This window comes from Haematobia irritans, chromosome 1 (assembly GCF_050003625.1).
Source record: "Haematobia irritans isolate KBUSLIRL chromosome 1, ASM5000362v1, whole genome shotgun sequence".
NCBI classification, from domain to species: Eukaryota; Metazoa; Arthropoda; class Insecta; order Diptera; family Muscidae; genus Haematobia; species Haematobia irritans.
The window spans coordinates 274,103,887-274,122,322 of NC_134397.1; the positions used below are offsets into that span (position 1 = coordinate 274,103,887).

Below are 18,436 nucleotides of genomic sequence, written 5' to 3' on the forward strand. Positions count from 1 at the left end.
TATTATCAGTTTAAAGTGGATATTTTGTGAATTCCTTCTGCTGGAAATCAATTCTAACACGCGGTCCAGTACATTCCTAATTTCAAATTGCCCGCATGTTAATAAATGTTAATGCTGTTTTATGACACCAAATGGAAGGAAATCGAATTATCAATGCAAAAGTGTTTACTAATAATGTTTAAGATATTTAAAGTTTTGTTGTTTGTTTTTTTTTGTTCTTATTTGTTGATATGTTTAATAAGATTATTATTTATCAATTGGTATTGTAGTGTATTATGTAGTGTAGTGTATTATTATATATTTTATTTTGATAAAAATGAATAAATTATACAAAATTCATAGAATTTTGGCTTTGACTTTCAATTTGAAGTGGGGATATCATTCATACAAATTTAGGTTGAAAAGTATTTGCAACGATGTTAATTTTGAATTTGACTCGCATCGAAAATTGTTTGACAAATTATTGGGTAGCGATGCATTTCAATTTGAGGATAACACTTGAGATATTATTGCTAGTGTGTTGAATTTCACTGTTGAGGGTAATGTCTGTTTTTTGTTGAGAACGCGATTTTCTCAACAATTTCTCAACTTGAATATTACCCTAATCCTTTGAAAAAATGTTTGAAAAATTGTTGAAAATTAGCATTTTTCAAACGTTTGTGTTTATTGGGACCCTGAGCATTTTTGCCAAAGACACCATGTGTCTATCTCGTCTCCTTCTGGGTGTTGCAAACATATGCACTAACTTATAATACCCTGTTCCACAGTGTGGAGCAGGGTATAAATATGGGAAACATTTAAATCTGAAGCAATTTTAAGGAAACTTCGCAAAAGTTTATTTATGATTTATCGCTCGATATATATGTAAAGGGTGGTTAAATTGTAAGGGCCGATGGTGAATGTGAACCACACCTAAACGCCAAGTTTTTTTTCCGAATTTTATTTGACATTTCTCTATTTCAGACTTACTCAATTTGAATAATGGACGTCGTGAATGGGCAGAATGGTTCCAAGAAATGGCAACAGTGGATGATCATTTTTCGAAGAAAATCATATTCAGTGATGAGGCACATTTTCACCTCAGTGGATTCGTCAATAAACAGAATTGCCGCATTTGGGCGAATGAGAATCCAAGAGTGATTGTCGAAAAACCAATGCACCCACATAGAGTGACTGTTTGGTGCGGTTTATGTGCTGGCGGCATCATCGGGCCGTATTTTTTCCAAAATGAGGCCGGTCAGGCAGTTACTGTGAATGGTGTTCGCTATCGTGAGATGACAAATAACTTTTTATGGCCCGAATCGGAAGATATAGATGTGGACGATATGTGGTTTCACCAGGACGGTGCCACTTGCCACACAGCTAACGAAACAATGGCTCTTTTGCGCAACAAATTCAATGGCCGTGTTATCTCACGTAATGGCGATGTCAATTGGCCGCCAAGATTATGTGATTTGACACCGTTGGACTTTTTTCGTTGGGGTTATTTGAAAGAAAAGTTGTACGTCGATAAGCCAGCAACAATTCAAGAGCTAAAGGATGAGATAATTCGGCACATTAACGGCATAGAACCTCCATTATGCCTCAGCGTCATCGAAAATTTGGACCATCGGATGAAGGTGTGCCACCCAGGTCGCGGCGCCCATTTGGCCGTTATTTTGTTCCATACATAATTGAGTAATACCAATATATCATAATAAAATAAAATTACAATAATTTCCCAAATAGCTTGTGTTTTATTCAAAATCAACATCGGCTCTTGAAATTTTAACCACCCTTTATTAGAAGTTTAGGAAAATTAGAGTCATTTTGACAACGATGGCAATTTAACAAGGAAAATGTTGGTATTTTGACCATTTTTGTCGAAATCAGAAAAACATATATATGGGAGCTATATCTAAATCTGAACCGATGTAAACCATATTTGGCACGCATAGCTACAATGCTAATTCTACTCCCTGTGCAAAATTTCAACTAAATCGGAGTTAAAAATTGGCCTCTGTGTTCATATGAGTGTAAATCGGGCGAATGCTATATATGGGAGATATATCCAAATCTGAACCGATTTCAATCAAATTTGACACGCATAGTTATAATGCTAATTCTACTACCTATGCAAAATTTCAACTAAATCAGAGCAAAAAATTGGCCTCTTTGGGCAAATGAGTGTAAATCGGGCGAAAGCTATATATGGGAGCTATATCTAAATCTGAACCGATTTGGCTGATATTTTGCAAGTTTTTCGAGACTCATAAAATATTCGGATGTACGGAATTTGAGGAAGATCGGTTGATATACACGCCAATTGTGACAAATGCACAAACTTATTATACCCTGTACCACAGTAGTGGTGAAGGGTATAAAAAGCATATAGTGAAGTTTTAAAGTCATTACTGATCAACATGAATTGAATGAAAGTAAAATAAGTATTAAAAAATTAAGCTGTAAACTTTGATAGCGGTTCATCAGTTCATAAAATTAAAAATGCTTTAAATCAGTACCCAAAAGTTCTATAATTCATCTTTGGAAGTTTTGTTTTTTTTTTTAGTAGTATATTGAACTTTAGCTGGCTGGAGTACTTTTAGGGGTGAGAACTGATATGTTAGAATGTGTAGTATATTTTTGGTGCTTCGGGACTTGGCATCACTGGATTCGGCCATTGAAATTTCAAAAACCATTAATTACGAAGTTTCTAGTAGTATTGGGCATTATAGTTCAGTGTAGTGATCAATAATTATTTCTAGGCGAGTTCATGAGAGAGCATAGTAATATCGACGGAATTGACGTTGATATGTCACTAGAAAAATTAATTTCTGCAAGTATATAACTGAACGCCGAAATCGTCTTTTAACCCTGCAAAAAGCAGGCTTTTTCAAAAGCAGACCCGTGAGAATCGTTTGCCATTATTATTATTTTTTTGCGCCGTATTTCTTTTATATTCACCTGATCCTCCTAGCCGAAAGATAAAGAATATCAAAATAGGTCCATAATCCAATACGGTAAAATGAATTCGATATCGAAATCCATGATTAGCCTTCTCGCCATTTTTGAAAAAAAAAAATAATAATAATCTTAGTCAGGCGATGATGTGTTGACAGACTGTTCTACACTGCCTAATCGAAGAAAAGTACATAAAGTAGCAATTATCGGATGCGGCTAAGGTATTTCATGGCTATTACATTCGTTCCAAGTTAGTGACCATCATTGATAAGATACAATTTCAATAACTAAAACCAATTGCTGCTTCTGTGAGTTAATATTCATGTTTCTGAGTGAAATTGTGGAGATATAATCAGACCCAAGTCACTCGATTTAAAGCAGCAGGTCTAACCCCCCAATGATAGACCCAATTTCCAAGGGAGGAGGGGAGCCTAGTCAAACAGAAATCGTGCTTACTTTGTCATATGCAATGTAGTTTGTGCTCAGGTATTAGAATATTGTGGTCAATCGCAATAAAAATGTTGACTTCACTCCAGCTTAATTGCAGCCTATCGTTGCGACAGCCTTTTCCTCAAAGTTCATGTTATTCGGATTTTAAAATACTTAGTTATGTTCGCCGCGTATTTTGAATTTTTAGTTAGATTACCTTTATATTCCATTTTCAGTTTATCTGACTTATCTTGACAGATATTTTACTGCAAGCATCACTATTATTATTATTATTTCTGATAAGATCACCTAATAAGAAACTTCGTTGACAGCATGGTGGCCCCTTTGTAAGCCCTACCGTTTTGATTGCTTTCACAGTGACCACGCCGATTACTATCTTGTGGATAGATATCCCCTACCAAGAAGAAGGTATCTTAACCATCTAAAGAGTGGGGTTTAGTACCTCTTGTCAGGTCTGAACACGATGTAACCGGATACTGTAAATTATGTTTTTGGATAATGTGTCTTCCATCGGCAGCACAGTGTAGTTGGGGTTCAACTAACATCAAACAAATGCAACGACGACGCCTTTTACTTATTGGTAATTGAAATCAGCGTGGCTGGCATGTGATCCATTTGTAATGAAGAGTCCATGAATCACGCTACTTATTCTCTTTCCTGTCAAACCTACCTACACCACTCACTACCATAACCCCAAGAAATCACCTACCATCGTAGTAGCAGTGCTTGTTAACAGTCCTTTAGCGCACAAACTAAAGGGATGACAAACACACAAAAAATCTTCCCTCCAATTATTGTTATCTCTGTTCACACATTCCACCTCATTCTACGTGAAGGAGTTTCATTTGGTCTACAACTCTCTTGATGTTATTATAATTTAATTAAAACTAAAATCTCGAACCCAGCACTCCCTTTACCAAACTTACCGTGTTCTGTTGGCAAACTTTGTTTAAAAGTGCCCGCCTTACATGATTACATATGTCATTCGATTGGAGTCGCTGAAGCAAAGCCAATGTATCCAAAACACCAACAGAGTTTAACAACTGAAACATTTCCAGTTGTAGTTGCAGCACCACATTATCATCATCGGAAACGTAAGTGGCATGTTCCATAGCAAATGAAGAACATGGACTTGCCCCACTGCCGCCAATACCCCCACTGCCACTTCCCAATGCCACAGGGCCAGATGTAGAGGCTACTAAACCAGCTGCTAAAGTCGAAGCTCCGCCACCAAAGGAACCCAAAGAGGACGTGCCACCGCCACTGCTGGCAGGACAACCTTGTGTTGAGGACATCATCAACAAATTATAGTATTCATTTAACAATTTCGATTCACAGCCATTTAGAGTGGAACGTATGGAAACGAGCAGAAAATCATCTAAACGTGTTCTGGAGCAGAGTTTGTTAAAAACTTTAACGAAATTACCCACGAGTCGACAGTAGTGGGTGACAAACTGATGATTGTAGAAATTCGAGATTGAAGATGAGTGAGAGTGACGATGCTCCCCAAGGGTCTGAAGACATTCGAGTAGAGTATTACACAAGACCATGGGAAAGAAGTTGTATTCGTTGAATGCTGGTGAGATTGAAGTCCCAGATGATTCACTAGTGGCGGCAGCAGCTGCTGCCTTCGCTGCAGCGGATGATGTAGAAGGTCTATCCAAGTTTACATCCGGTAGCCAATGTGACGCGCTTAGATTCTTGTTAGCGGTTTGTTGCAGTGGCTCGTTCGGCTTCTGAGCCATGTGATGGTGACTTTGTTGCTTGTGCCTCAACTTTTCCCCAGTAGTTGGGTGATTTTTCAAATAGAGCTTTATGTGATTTACTAAATAAATTTCCTCGGTTTTGAGGATTACATTCGACAGGATAATCGTTGCATACGATAAATCACTAAAGTTTGCAACATCCTTTTAGGTGTCGATGTTGTTTTTAGTTGTCGTTGTCGTCATCGTACAACCAACCCATAGTAGTTTCCGGTGGGTCGATGGTAGTTTGTGTTGCATTCCCCAAGTTAGGCGAATTACAGATACGGTGTTATCATGCATTTATTATTGTCGTTGTTGTTTTTTGTTTATTTTTAACACAGGAGAGCGGTATCATGTTTTTTTTTATTCACATAACCATAGCCCAAAGCCCATGAAGGAACATCAAATAAGAAAGGATTTTTTCCCATTTTGTTCAACCATCCAACAGGCAGATAGCCAACCATACCATACAGAGGTGTTTTTTGTTTATGGAAGGACGATGAATGAGTTGGTGTCGTCGTTATAGTTACATTTAAAGTTGATGTTGGCAAAATAAGGCATCACCAGTGTTATGTTGTTGTCCATTGTCATCGTCATCACCATCATCATCCACATCCAAAGGCACCATCAGAACCAACAAACAGCATAGATGAAGAGGTCATCCAGGAAGACAGACAATGTTCGAAAAAAGTTCACGAGTTGAGGTGCCAGCATTAGAGAGAGAGAGATCCAGGATGAATATGGTCCAAAAACGAGAAGATAGTAAAAAAACAAACACAAAAAATCAGTTTGGTAATAAAAACAAAAAAAAAACAAAACGAAAAAAGTTTAATCGTTACAAAGAGTTAAAAAGTTGGAAACTGTGAATATTCTCTATATGTAGGATTCATAGCTAGAGGAAATGTTACACGACCCGGTCACACAGGTTACATTTCGATGTGTATATTTGGCCATAGGTTGCTCGACACACTGCCGCCACCTCATAAAAGTGAAACTCTCACCAATGGTATGTCATGGAGGTGTGAAATTTGTTTACATTCGTAATTATTTATGTAAAAACTTTCGTTTAGTTTATATTCCTATCACCAATATGTCGTCGCTTATTTTCAAAAAATAAAACTACACCCTCAAAAAAAAATCGCTTCTTTAACATATGTTCCAAACATATTTTGCAGGAAGCACATATATTATTGGATACTGCCGAAATATTAATATGTTTGTTTTTTGTGAACATATTATATGTTTGGAAGCATTTTGAGCCCAAAAATATTATATGCTTGGAAGAATTTTCCCCAAAGAAGATTGTGATCATTCCCTCACATAATTTTCACTTCCCCGAAATTTTTAGTTCTTGGCACCTTTTTCTGTAATACAAATAATGTTGAAGAAATTATTCAATTTTATAATTTTTTTTTTTAATTTTACCTTTCGCCTGGGCGGAGAATCGAACCGAGGCCCATACAGTTTTTAAGCCAACACACTATCCACTGGGCTACGTAGTAGTTATAGTCACCAGTAGACAATTATCGTTACAAGTTACATTTATATAGCATACTTTGCAGCGCCCACGAGGCCATGCAAACATAACATTATTTAAAAGAAACATACATTTGTTGGCCACGTGGAGCAGTGGTTAGCATGCCTGCCTTGCATGCAAAGGGTCGTGGGTTCAATTCCTGCTCCGACCGAACCAATTTTTTTTGCAATTTAGACATTTATACTATATTAAATTTTTATAATGAAACTTCGAAATGTGGGTTATTAAAAATTTACAGTCCCCACATACATAAAATTCTCCTCTCAAGGCGAAAACACATGCTGTTTTTTTTTCAAATCTCTATGCTCTTGGTTCCGAATGTCTATTCTCTTTACTCCGAATACTCATTCTAATATTCAAATTAAATAATATTTAGACTTAAGCATATAAAATATTTGGCCTTATCATAAAGCAGTTTTCCGAAACAACATACAACCGTTTCACAGAAATTGTAAACATATATATGTTTGCTCGAAATTTGTAAATTTATATATGTTTACATTCACACATATTATTTTTATGAAACATTCATACCCCAAACATAATATATTTTAACATTTTAACATATGTGTCCCAAACATTTAGTGTTAGTTTAGGAACATTACATGTTGGCACTTAAATATATTGTGTTTAAAAATTGTGCCCGAAACACATTTTGTTTATATCGGAACATATGAAAAACATATTTTTCTAACAGTGTACATTCAAAATGATAATATTTGAAAAAACTAACTTTCAAATATTCCAAATAGTTATGGTTATTCCAAAACATAATCAAATAGCGTCAGATATGTTAACATAAAATATTTTTGGTGCAAGAAAAACAAACTTTAAATCATTTTAATTAGAAATGTTTAGTAAAATGTCATAATTATTGACAAAAAAAAACTCTACCTGTATCTTACCAACAATAGATGAAAAAAACGAACAGACAACCAGTGCAAGTTTTACTCTCTTGGTACTCACGCATCGGTCCAGAGTCACGAAAAATAGTTACTTTGCTTGGGCCGTCTTACGACATTATGAAGTTATTGCAATAAGAACGAAATTCCAGTTATTTGAGAAACGTGTTTTTGTATGAAAGCGGAAAAACTGCAATATCGGCCGATGGTTCGATCCTTGTTTTTGGAATGTAAATTGTACAGTGAAATCAATTGATATTTGAAAGCTGTTTGCGGTGACTCTTCAACCGACCAGTCGGTTTTTGATGAGCCACATCCAAGTTCCCCAAAAACTTCTACCACAAAGAATGATGTGGTAGAAATAACGCGAGGAAGATCGCCGACCACCGTGGTACGATGGTGAGCATGCCCGCCTTGTCGTAGATTCAATCTCAGTTCGACCAAACACCAAAAAGTGTTTCAGCCCTGAATTATCCTCTCTCAATAATAGTGACATTTCTAAGTGCTTCAAAGCTTCTCTAAGTGATTTCACCGTAATGTGAAATGCCATTCAGACTCGGCTAAACATTGAATAAGGCAACACTCATTGATAAGACAGCAGTTCTCCGCTTGTGGTATCACAATGGACTGAACAGTCTAAGTGAGTCTGAAATCACTATATACAGTGAGGAGCAAAACCGAGTGCATGTTTTCACTTTTTGCAATCTTTGTTAAAACGAAAATGTATGGCCTAACAAAGATTGGGCCGTTGATGACTTGTATGGTTAAATGAAACAAAAACAAGTATATACGGTCGTAAGTTCGGCCAGGCCGAAACTTATGTACCCTCCACCATGGATTGCGTAGAGACTTCTACGAAAGACTGTCATCCATAATCGAATTACTTGGGTTGTGTTATCTTAAAACTTCTTAACATCGTTTTCTAAATTGTGAGTTAGTCCATATGTGGTATATATTAGACAAAAAAGTTATGTATAGGTAAGTCTACAAATAATTACGAATCGATATGGACTTTTGCACGGTACGTAGAGAGCCAGAATTGAAGTAGGGGGTTGCTTATATGGGGGCTATATACAATTATGAACTTGATATGGACCAATTTTTGTGTGATTGTGGATCGATTTATCTGAGGGCTATATATAACTATAGACCGATATGGACCTAGTTATGCATGGTTGTTACTAGCACAATGTACCGACTCGGATGAAATTTGGTCCTCTAAGAGGCTCCAAAACCAAATCTCGGGATCGGTTTATATGGGGGCTATATATGATTATGGACTGATATGGACCACTTTTAGCATGGTTGTTAAATATTACACGTACCAAATTTCAACCAGATCGGATGAATTTTGCTTCTCCAAAAGGCACCAGAGATCAAATCTGGGGATCGGTTTATATGGGGGCTATATATAATTATGGACTGATATGAACCAATTCATGCATGGTTGTTGGATACCATATACTAACATCACGTACCAAATTTCAACCGAATCGGATGAATTTTGCACTTCCAAGGGGCTCCGGAGGTCAAATCTGGGGATCGGTTTATATGGGGGCTATATATAATTATGGACCAATGTGGACCAATTTTTGCATGGTCATTAGAGACCATATACTTACACCATGTACCAAATTTTAGCCGGATCGGATGAAATTTGCTTCTTTTAGAGTCTACGCAAGCCAAATCGGGGGATCGGTTTATATGGGGGCTATATATAATTATGGACCGATGTGGACCAATTTTTGCATGCACAGAAAAAAAGTGTCTCGTAAATTTAAGAAGATTTTTACAATAATTTATTACAAGAATTTTCCAGAATTTTAGTTCATTATTCGTATCTTTAACGAAAATTAACTACTCGAAAGGAAATTTTACAAATTTTAAGTAGCAATCGTTTAGTTCATAGCCTACAAAATACGATGGAAATTTCCTTAAAATTTGTCTTAACTGGTAGTTAAAAATTCTTTCGTCATACTATAAAACTACTTATGAAATGTAAAATACTTTCTAAATAATAAGTGTAATTTACTATAAAGAGTTTTTGTATGAGCAAATATTTTTTTATGAAAATTGAACTTGAAACCGGATAGCAATTTCTTACTGGCAATTCCTATAGTTAATAATAGTTGGTACAACATTTCTCAATGAAATATTTTTAGTTCACATGTAATTAAATTTATAGACATTTTCGTAAAAAATGGGTAGATATCATTTCATGAAGTTTTTGCTAATTTTAAGTTAAACGTTTGATCGTTCTCATACTGATATGCATTTAAGATTATTGTTTTTAGAGTAAATTGTGGACAGATGCGATGAACTAATGCATAGTACAGAGATATTTCTCGTCAAAGTGGAATATGTTCAATGTAAAGATGATGTTACTTGAAATTTTTTTGAGAGTGAGAGCATGCAATGCAATAATGAGAAATGGTAGCGAGTGATGGGGATGTTGTGTATATCTGAGCGTGGGGTTGTTTTTATTTTTGTTCTTTCAGTGGTTTGTGTGTATGTGTGTTCATTATTCGCGAATGGTTTATTTGTCTGGATGAGGTGTTGTTTTCAATGAAGACACATGTGTTTTTGTTGTTGTAGAAATGTTTTGGTTTTGCTTGGTTTTGTTTGGCATGCTTCAGTTGTATAGTTGGCGTTGGCGTGGGCTGTTGCACCTTTTTTAGCAAGTATGTAACAAAGGAATATAGAGGTATGGAATATTTTGGTTTTTTGAGACATATAATGGTGGCTCCCTATACGTAAAAGTGGACCGATATGGCCCATTTGCAATACCATCCGACCTACATCAATAACAACTACTTGTGCCAAGTTTCAAGTCGATAGCTTGTTTCGTTCGGAAATTTGCGTGATTTCAACAGACGGACGGGCGGACATGCTCAGATCGACTCAGAATTTCACCACGACCCAGAATATATAGACTTTATGGGGTCTTAGAGCAATATTTCGATGTTTTACAAACGGAATGACAAAGTTAATATACCCCCATCCTACACTGAAAAAACAGTGAACCCTTTTCCATTGCAAAATGAACTAAACTGTAGTAATATTGACCATGAATTAGCCCTTAAGATTTTTTTCAACTTGTCTAGTTTATAATTCTCTTAAAATTTAGTTCATCTATAACATTGTATTTTAGTTCATTTTTACAACGCCATAAGATTTATATACCCCTACCAAGTTAAAAAGTCTGTATTATTTTGGTTTACTTGCTTATTTTTTGGGAAACCCGATAATAAAAATTGGTTAACAGTCTCTTTAAAATGTCGACGACTAAACTATTTTTAAATCAATCATTCCAAAGTACAGAGAAATTGAATAATTAAAGGAACAACAAACCGTTTTACTATTATGAACATTTTCATACATTAAAATTAAACTTTCTTTAAGCAAAAGTACTTTATTATAAAAACTTATGATGAAAGTTCTTAATACAATGTTTTTTGTGAATAAAAATGATGACCTCGTGGAACAGAGAATAGTTCATTTGAACTCGCTGTTTGGACATTTTGACTTATCCTTTTTTATTCATCGTAGGTAATTTTTTCACATATCTTGCTGGAAAGAAATGGAAGCAATAATGAAAATTCTTAAAAATTAACACCATGTAATGAAATATAATTTTTTAATTCATCATTTTAGCTTGTAACTTACCATATTTGGGGGAATTTTATCAAATGGTGTATAGAATTCAACTTTTCTTTGGAAAACGTATCTCATAAAATTTGTACCTGAAACAATTAGAGAAATAATGAAGTATTCTATATAAACTCATAAAACTGTGTTGTTATCGATGTGAAGGATATAATAAAATAAATATTCTAGTTGAAAGAAAGCCACAGTTTTAATATAAAACTTACCAATTCTCTATTAAATTGTACGCTGAGGGGAAATATATAAAGTTGTCCAAATGTATTTGGGTTACTCTGAAATTAAATATTTATTTTAAAAATTTAAATTATATAATAGGTTATCAAAAAATCTAATGAAAAAAATAATAATATGCATTAAAATCCAAATATTCTTGATAACCCTAGACAATCATCATTCGTCAAAATGACGACGCGTAATTTCATTTTCGATTTAAAATGCATTTTAGTTTATTGGGAAATGGTAAATTTAAGTTATACTAATTCGACCGTTTTATGAATTTTTGTTTTATACTACTTAAACCAAATTGAATAAGAAAATAAACTCAAGTTTGGTTCACTTTTTCGCTCACGATGAAAATTTTAGCGTCTTGAAATGAGCCGTAGTCAAAATGACGAAGGCTGACGTTAATGTACAGAAAATAAGGACTGTCCAGGGCTAAAAGAAAGTTAAAGAATCCTTACCAATTCACTATTAAATTACAGGCAAAGCAGTACTAAAAATTCGTCCAAATGTTTAAGGGGTTATTCTGAAATTAAATATTTGTTTTTACATTAAAAATATTACATTTGTTTCCAAAAAAAAATTTGATTAAAGAAGTACTAAAATAAGGCATTAAAAACCTGTAATTTTGATGATAAACAATAAACAATTTTTAAAAGAAAACTTACCAATTCTCTATTTTTTATTTGTTCGAATCCATCTGGAGTTGCTCTGAAATTAAATATTGTTTTTACAACAAAGAAAAACATTAAACTGGTTTCCAAAAAAATTAATTAACAAATAATTATATATAAAAAAATATTCATATTAAAAAAATACTTACCAATTTATGAATAAGCTATACGCTGAGATATAACAAAAATTTTCCAAATTCATCTGGAATTGAATATTATTTTTTAATTTTCAACATATTTTCCTAAATATTCGTAATAACTTTTTTCTAATCTACCGATAAAATATTAAAACTTTCATTTAAAAGGTTTAATAAACAAACACCAATATATGTCTCAAAAATCCAAAATATTCCATGCCTTTATACTCCCTTGTTGCATACCTACTTAAAAGATGCAACAGCCCACGCCAACGCCAACTATACAACTGAAGCATGCCAAACAAAACCAAGCAAAGCCAAAACATTCCTACAACAACAAAAACACATGTGCCTTTATTGAAAACAACACCTCATCCAGCCAATAAACCATCCAAGAATAACAAACACACACACACACAAACCACTAAATGAACAAAAATAAAAACAACCCCACGCTCATGTATACACAACAAAATTCAAGTAACATCATCTTTACATTAATCACATTCCACTATGCCGATAAAGATCTCTGTACTATGCATTAGTTCATCGCATCTGCTGACAATTTACTCTAAGAATAATATTAGTAAAGGCACACCAGTTTACGAACAATGAAACGTTTAACTTAAAATTTGCAAAATTTTCAAGAAATGTTATCTACCATTTTTGACGAAAATGTCTATAAATTTAATTACATGTGAACTAAAAATATTTCATTGGGTAATTTGTTACCAACAATTATTAACTATAGGAATTGTCAGTAAGAAATTGCTATCCACTTTCAAGTTCATTTTTCGTAAAAAAATATTTTCTCATACAAAAACTCTTTATAGTAAATTCCACTTATTATTTACAAAATACTTTACATTTCACAAGTAGTTTTATACCATGACAAACGAATTTTTAACTACCAGTTAAGAAATTTTTTAAGGAAATTTACATCGTATTTTGTAGGCCATGAACTAAACGATTGCTACTTAGAATTTGTAAAATTTCCTTCCGAGTAGTTAATTTTCGTTGAAGATGCGAAAAATGAACTAAAATTCTGGAAAATTCTTGTAATAAATTATTGTAAAAATTTTCTTAAATTTACGAGACACTTTTTTTTCTGTGTATGGTGGAGGGTATAATAAATCGATTTCCATCCCATGTAAAAGAACGATACTGGTAACGAGCTCAGAATATTACCTTGAGGCGGCAAACCCAATCATGCTTACGAAATAGTAAAGAAATGGTTGTCGGACCAAAGCTTTCAAATGCTCAAATGGCCACCACCAGAGTGATTAAAACCGGTGGATAAAAACCGATGGACCGGTTTATCTTCTCACACCGATTGTCAGTTTTCGTGAAAATTCCATTTTCGGTGGACCGGTAGAATCGATCAACAACCGGCTCTCGGTTTTTATATTTTCATTGCAAAATTGCCAAATTAAGGCAAATACATCTGGGTATTTTAATAAACTGCGATGAAAACGCTTCCAAATTGGTGTCTCACGAGAATTATGAACATTTTCTTGTCAAGAAAACTGTGGTAAATCACAGAAGTTGTCATTAATCACGAAAATTGTAATGAATGCTCTCACATGATTCCCTACAATGCCCCCTGTCCTACTTTTAGAAACATAACCCAGATGTTAATCACACCATAATTTATGTTCAACGTCATAATCGGCACTGCACCTTATTAATGTTATCGATTTTTTACTTATCGCCGAGATTTCACTGTGAGATTTTTTACACACACAGACATTTAATACGGATAAACTGATATGAGGGTTGCCTTTTATATTTCGTGATTAGATTAAAAATCGGTTTAGTGATTTTCAAAATATTCCCCATTAAGATCTATACTCTTTTGCATGCGATTGAACCAATTGTCAAAGCTCTTTTGCCACTCTGATTGAGATATCTCAAAAACGTGCATTCTGGACGCATCAACCGCTTCTTCAGGTGTCGAAAAACATTGACGTCTCATTTTATTTTTTCGTACGGGAATAAAACGAAGTCATTCGGTGTCAAGTCAGGTCTATACGACGGATGAGAACGATGTTTAGAGTGCTCAAAAATGCAGTTGTTTGCGCCGATAAGTGAAAGTTCGCAATGTCGTGGTGAAGAGTGATCCATCTTCGGCGGTTGATTTTCCTGATTTATTGGAATATAACTGGCCAGCAAATGGTTGTGTACCATTCATAATTGACTGTTCTGCGTTGTTCTACGACATGCCCAGTTTTTCCGAAAAAAACAGGCTATCATTTGGAAGTGGTTCATGAGCGAGCAACTGGATTTGTCTCATCTCGAAACACCCACAAAATCAACTGCTTTTTACTTTTGGGATCATACGCATAAATCCACGATTCATTATATGGGAGCTACTGTGGTGCAATGGTTAGCATGCCCGCCTTGCATACACAAGGTCGTAGGTTCGATTCCTGCTTCGACCGAACACCAAAAAGTTTTTCAGCAGTGGATTATCCCACCTCAGTAATGCTGGTGACATTTCTGAGGGTTTCAAAACTTCTCTTAGTGGTTTCACTGTAATGTGGAACGCCGTTCGGACTCGGCTATAAAACGGAGGTCCCTTGTCATTGAGTTTAATATGGAATCGGGCAGCACTCAGTGTTAAGAGAGAAGTTCACCAATGTGGTATCACAATGGACTGTATAGTCTAAGTGAGCCTGATACATCGGGCTGCCACATAACCTAACCTAACCTATATGTCACGATGTCATAGACGTGGTTTGAAGCACCGCGATCGTATTTTGGGGCATTTCTTTCGATCAATCGATTGACAAATTGTAGATTCCACACACCAACAAATTTTTTAGTTGCCCTTGTTGGTATACAATAAAGTAGGCAGTGCATCCATACTGAATGTATCGGCGTAATCAAACTAGTTTATGATCATTCGTTTACGTTATTGCAACCAATTCATGCAGTATAGATGCGCGAACGGTAGTGCTGTTTCCCTTCATACCAATAACAATATTGCTCACTTCTGAGCAATATTATTATTGAAATGAGCAATTATATCAGTGCTATGTTGAAGCTGAATATGAATATGAATCGGGACATCGCCCACAAAAATCAGCGCTGATTCGGTTGTTTTGTAAGCAGTTGCACGCAAAAAAATAATTCTTTCCTCCCAAACGAAATTTTAGACAAACAAAGATCGTTTCTCATTTGCTTTTCGTTGAAAGGAAGTGTATTTGGGAGAAAAGTATATACTTTTTGTGATAAACGTTTATTATTTTCCAGGATGTAAAAACAATTTCATAAAGACAACCTCAGAAAATTTTTTTTTTTTAGCTAATTGCATTTTCCCTTACATCTTTCTCACTTCCACGAAGTTTTTTAGTTATTAGCACCTTTTTCTGTAATACAAACAATGTAGAAGAAATTATACGATTTTATAAATTTAATTTTTTTTTACCTTTCGCCTGGACGGAGAATCGAACCGCGGACCATGCAATTTGTAAGCCAACACACTATCCACTGAGCTATGTAGCCGTCATTGTCATCAATAGACAATTATCCATATAAGTTATATTTATATAGCATAGCTTGCGGCGCCCACGAGCCGATTAAACAAAGTTTATTTAACAGAAAAATACATTTAGTTGAGCACCGTGGAGCAGTGGTTCGATCCCTGCTTCGACCAAAGTTTTTGTTTTTTTTACATATATTCCAGATATGGTCGGAAGATTCCGAAAAATGTTCAACATTACATTCTACTATATTAAATTTTTACAATGAACTGTAAAATGTGTCTTATTAAAGACCTAAAGTCAGAAAAGAACAGTGTTTGATATAAACGAAATGGACTATGTTGTTGGTTCAAAAATGACTTTTTTTATTGAAAAAATTAAAATTTTGTAACAAACGATTTTTTTTTTTGGTTATGAAAGTGTATACTTTTCGAAGCAATTCAAAAAACTCTAACAAAAGAAAAACGTTTTCGGTACACGTTTTCCAAACGTTTTTTTTTCTTTGCGTGTGGTACTGCCTCTCTCCCTTACAATCCTGCTGAAATAGTGCTCCTTTGTTTGCTAGGTTAAATGTTCAGGCAGGCTGGTCCCACTAATGTAAGTTGGCAGAAACCCGAAATATAAAATACAACCCTCGTATTATGAACGTGGCAGGAGACCATTTAGAGAAGTTCTAAAACACTATGAAGTATAACAAGCTTTACTGAGAAAAGGTTCAGCCAAAACTGAAATTGAACCAAATACCCTTTATATTCAGCGTGGACCACGGTGGTACTGCAGACCTTACCAGATCGAATGTGATTTAAAGTATTAAATCGTGCATGAGTCGTCAACATAGTTTCTAATATGCCCTACATAATTTGTGACGCCTTTACCTTATTAGCATAGCACGAGATAGAATTTGCATGAAACATAGAGAGAGAGAGAGAGAGAAATATTATATCTGATATATGAACTTTGACATGAGAAACCTTTCGCCTTTCCTCTCCACTGCCGTCAGCAAAAATGTATTACAAGCTTATTTTATTCATGACTAGGAGTGATTATAATCATATGCATGATTAATGTCGTGTATGTTCATGACCTTGTGATTGTAGTAGTGATAATAAAGAAATGAAAAGCATACATACAGATCATGTTCATACTCATTTTTCAAAAGCTACTGCAATTAGCTCACGCGTGGACATCCCTAATAAGCATAGACAAACTGCATTTGAAATAGTTTTATTTCATGTGTTTTTTTTTTTCTCAATTGTTATTTAATTTTACGACTGACCCATGGCATGACAAATTGCCTAATGTGGTAATCGTCATGCTTAGATTTCAAATTCCCTAGTTTCCTCACATATATAAGCCTTGAGCGAGACACTAGACTCTATAAACGAAAAGACTAAGTTAACTCTTTTGTAAAAGCGTAAAATCAAATCGTGAAAATATGAAAGCTATTCAAGTTATTTTCATTTTCCAAATATTGCTGGCTGCATTTTTGATTGCTCCGATTCCAGTCGCTCAAGGAGTTGAAGCATTCTGCGGAGGCGAAGTTGTCGACGTAAGAAGATGATTACAAAATAGGATAATATAATATTCCTCACTCTTCTTCATTCTATTTCACAGTGCTCAGAAAGACCCGAGTGCTGTCCAAACGGCAGCAGCGAAGTTGTCTCTAGGCGATGATTAAACAAAAAATGTCGGAATTTAAAGGTGGACATATAACGATAAGGCTTAACCGATAACCATTAGTTTTAACTGAGGAATTGTTTTGACACAATATTTTTGAATAAGAATGTCACCGAAAATAAAATAAAAAAAAAATAATGCAACCAAATACGGCTGAATGTTTACTCTGGGTCCAACTTTAAGTAATGGATTTACATAAAAATCTTTTAGCAAAAAATATAGTTATTTTCCGATAAAAAGTGATCAACCAAATTTGGTAAGCAATACTGAAGTACCCAGCAAAAAATTTTGGAAGTTCTTCCAAAGGCACAACTGTAAAAGCACTTCCAGAAGATGCACACCCAATGATGTTCTTTATTTTAACTACCCAAGAAGTTATTTTAATTCAGTTTTTTACAACATGGTTTTTTCATACTTTTAATGGATAATTTTAACTTTTTTTGTTTCAAATGGGTTAAAAACAGGGTAAGAATTCATAAAATGGTACAAATCATTTAAATTTTGTCGAAAAAAATGCTAAATCCAATCTGACAAAATTGTGAATTTTTGAAAATATTGAAGGTCAAACATTTCCGACAAGCGTTAGAATCCATTAAAAATTATAAAAATTATTTATTTGACAAAATATTACAGAATTTTTTAATTTACATCCAAAACATTGAATTCGGATCACACCTAAAGAAGTGATGCAAATTCAGTGCAACGGCTGTTGAAATGGAGAACTTCCGTAATATGACAAGCTCATGTTAAATTCATCGCTTCTGCGTCAATTTTGCACCACTTCCGGATCCAAAAACAACATTTTCATTACTTTTTTGGCGACGCTTTTTTTGCTGGGTACATCTTAAAGGGTGATACGGTCAAAATTTGGTCAAGGGAAAACGCGTGTAAATCGGTGAAATCGTTTATTTAAAAAATCAAATTAAATTTCTTTTTCAAGTTCGATTAGTATAAAATTCAGGAAAAATATTCAGTTAGGCTTTCGCTTTTCCAAATCCGAATTG

General features: G+C 34.6%; 1 protein-coding gene across 2 annotated transcripts in view; it reads right to left on the reverse strand.

The window, feature by feature from the left end:
* Window positions 1-18,436, reverse strand: part of htt (huntingtin) — a 152,649-nt gene that overhangs the window by 68,778 nt on the left and 65,435 nt on the right. For both annotated transcript variants that reach the window (XM_075294654.1, XM_075294652.1), the window contains one exon: window positions 4,317-5,297. In XM_075294654.1, the coding sequence (XP_075150769.1) occupies window positions 4,317-5,297 (981 nt within the window). The remainder of the gene's footprint in view (window positions 1-4,316; window positions 5,298-18,436) is intronic.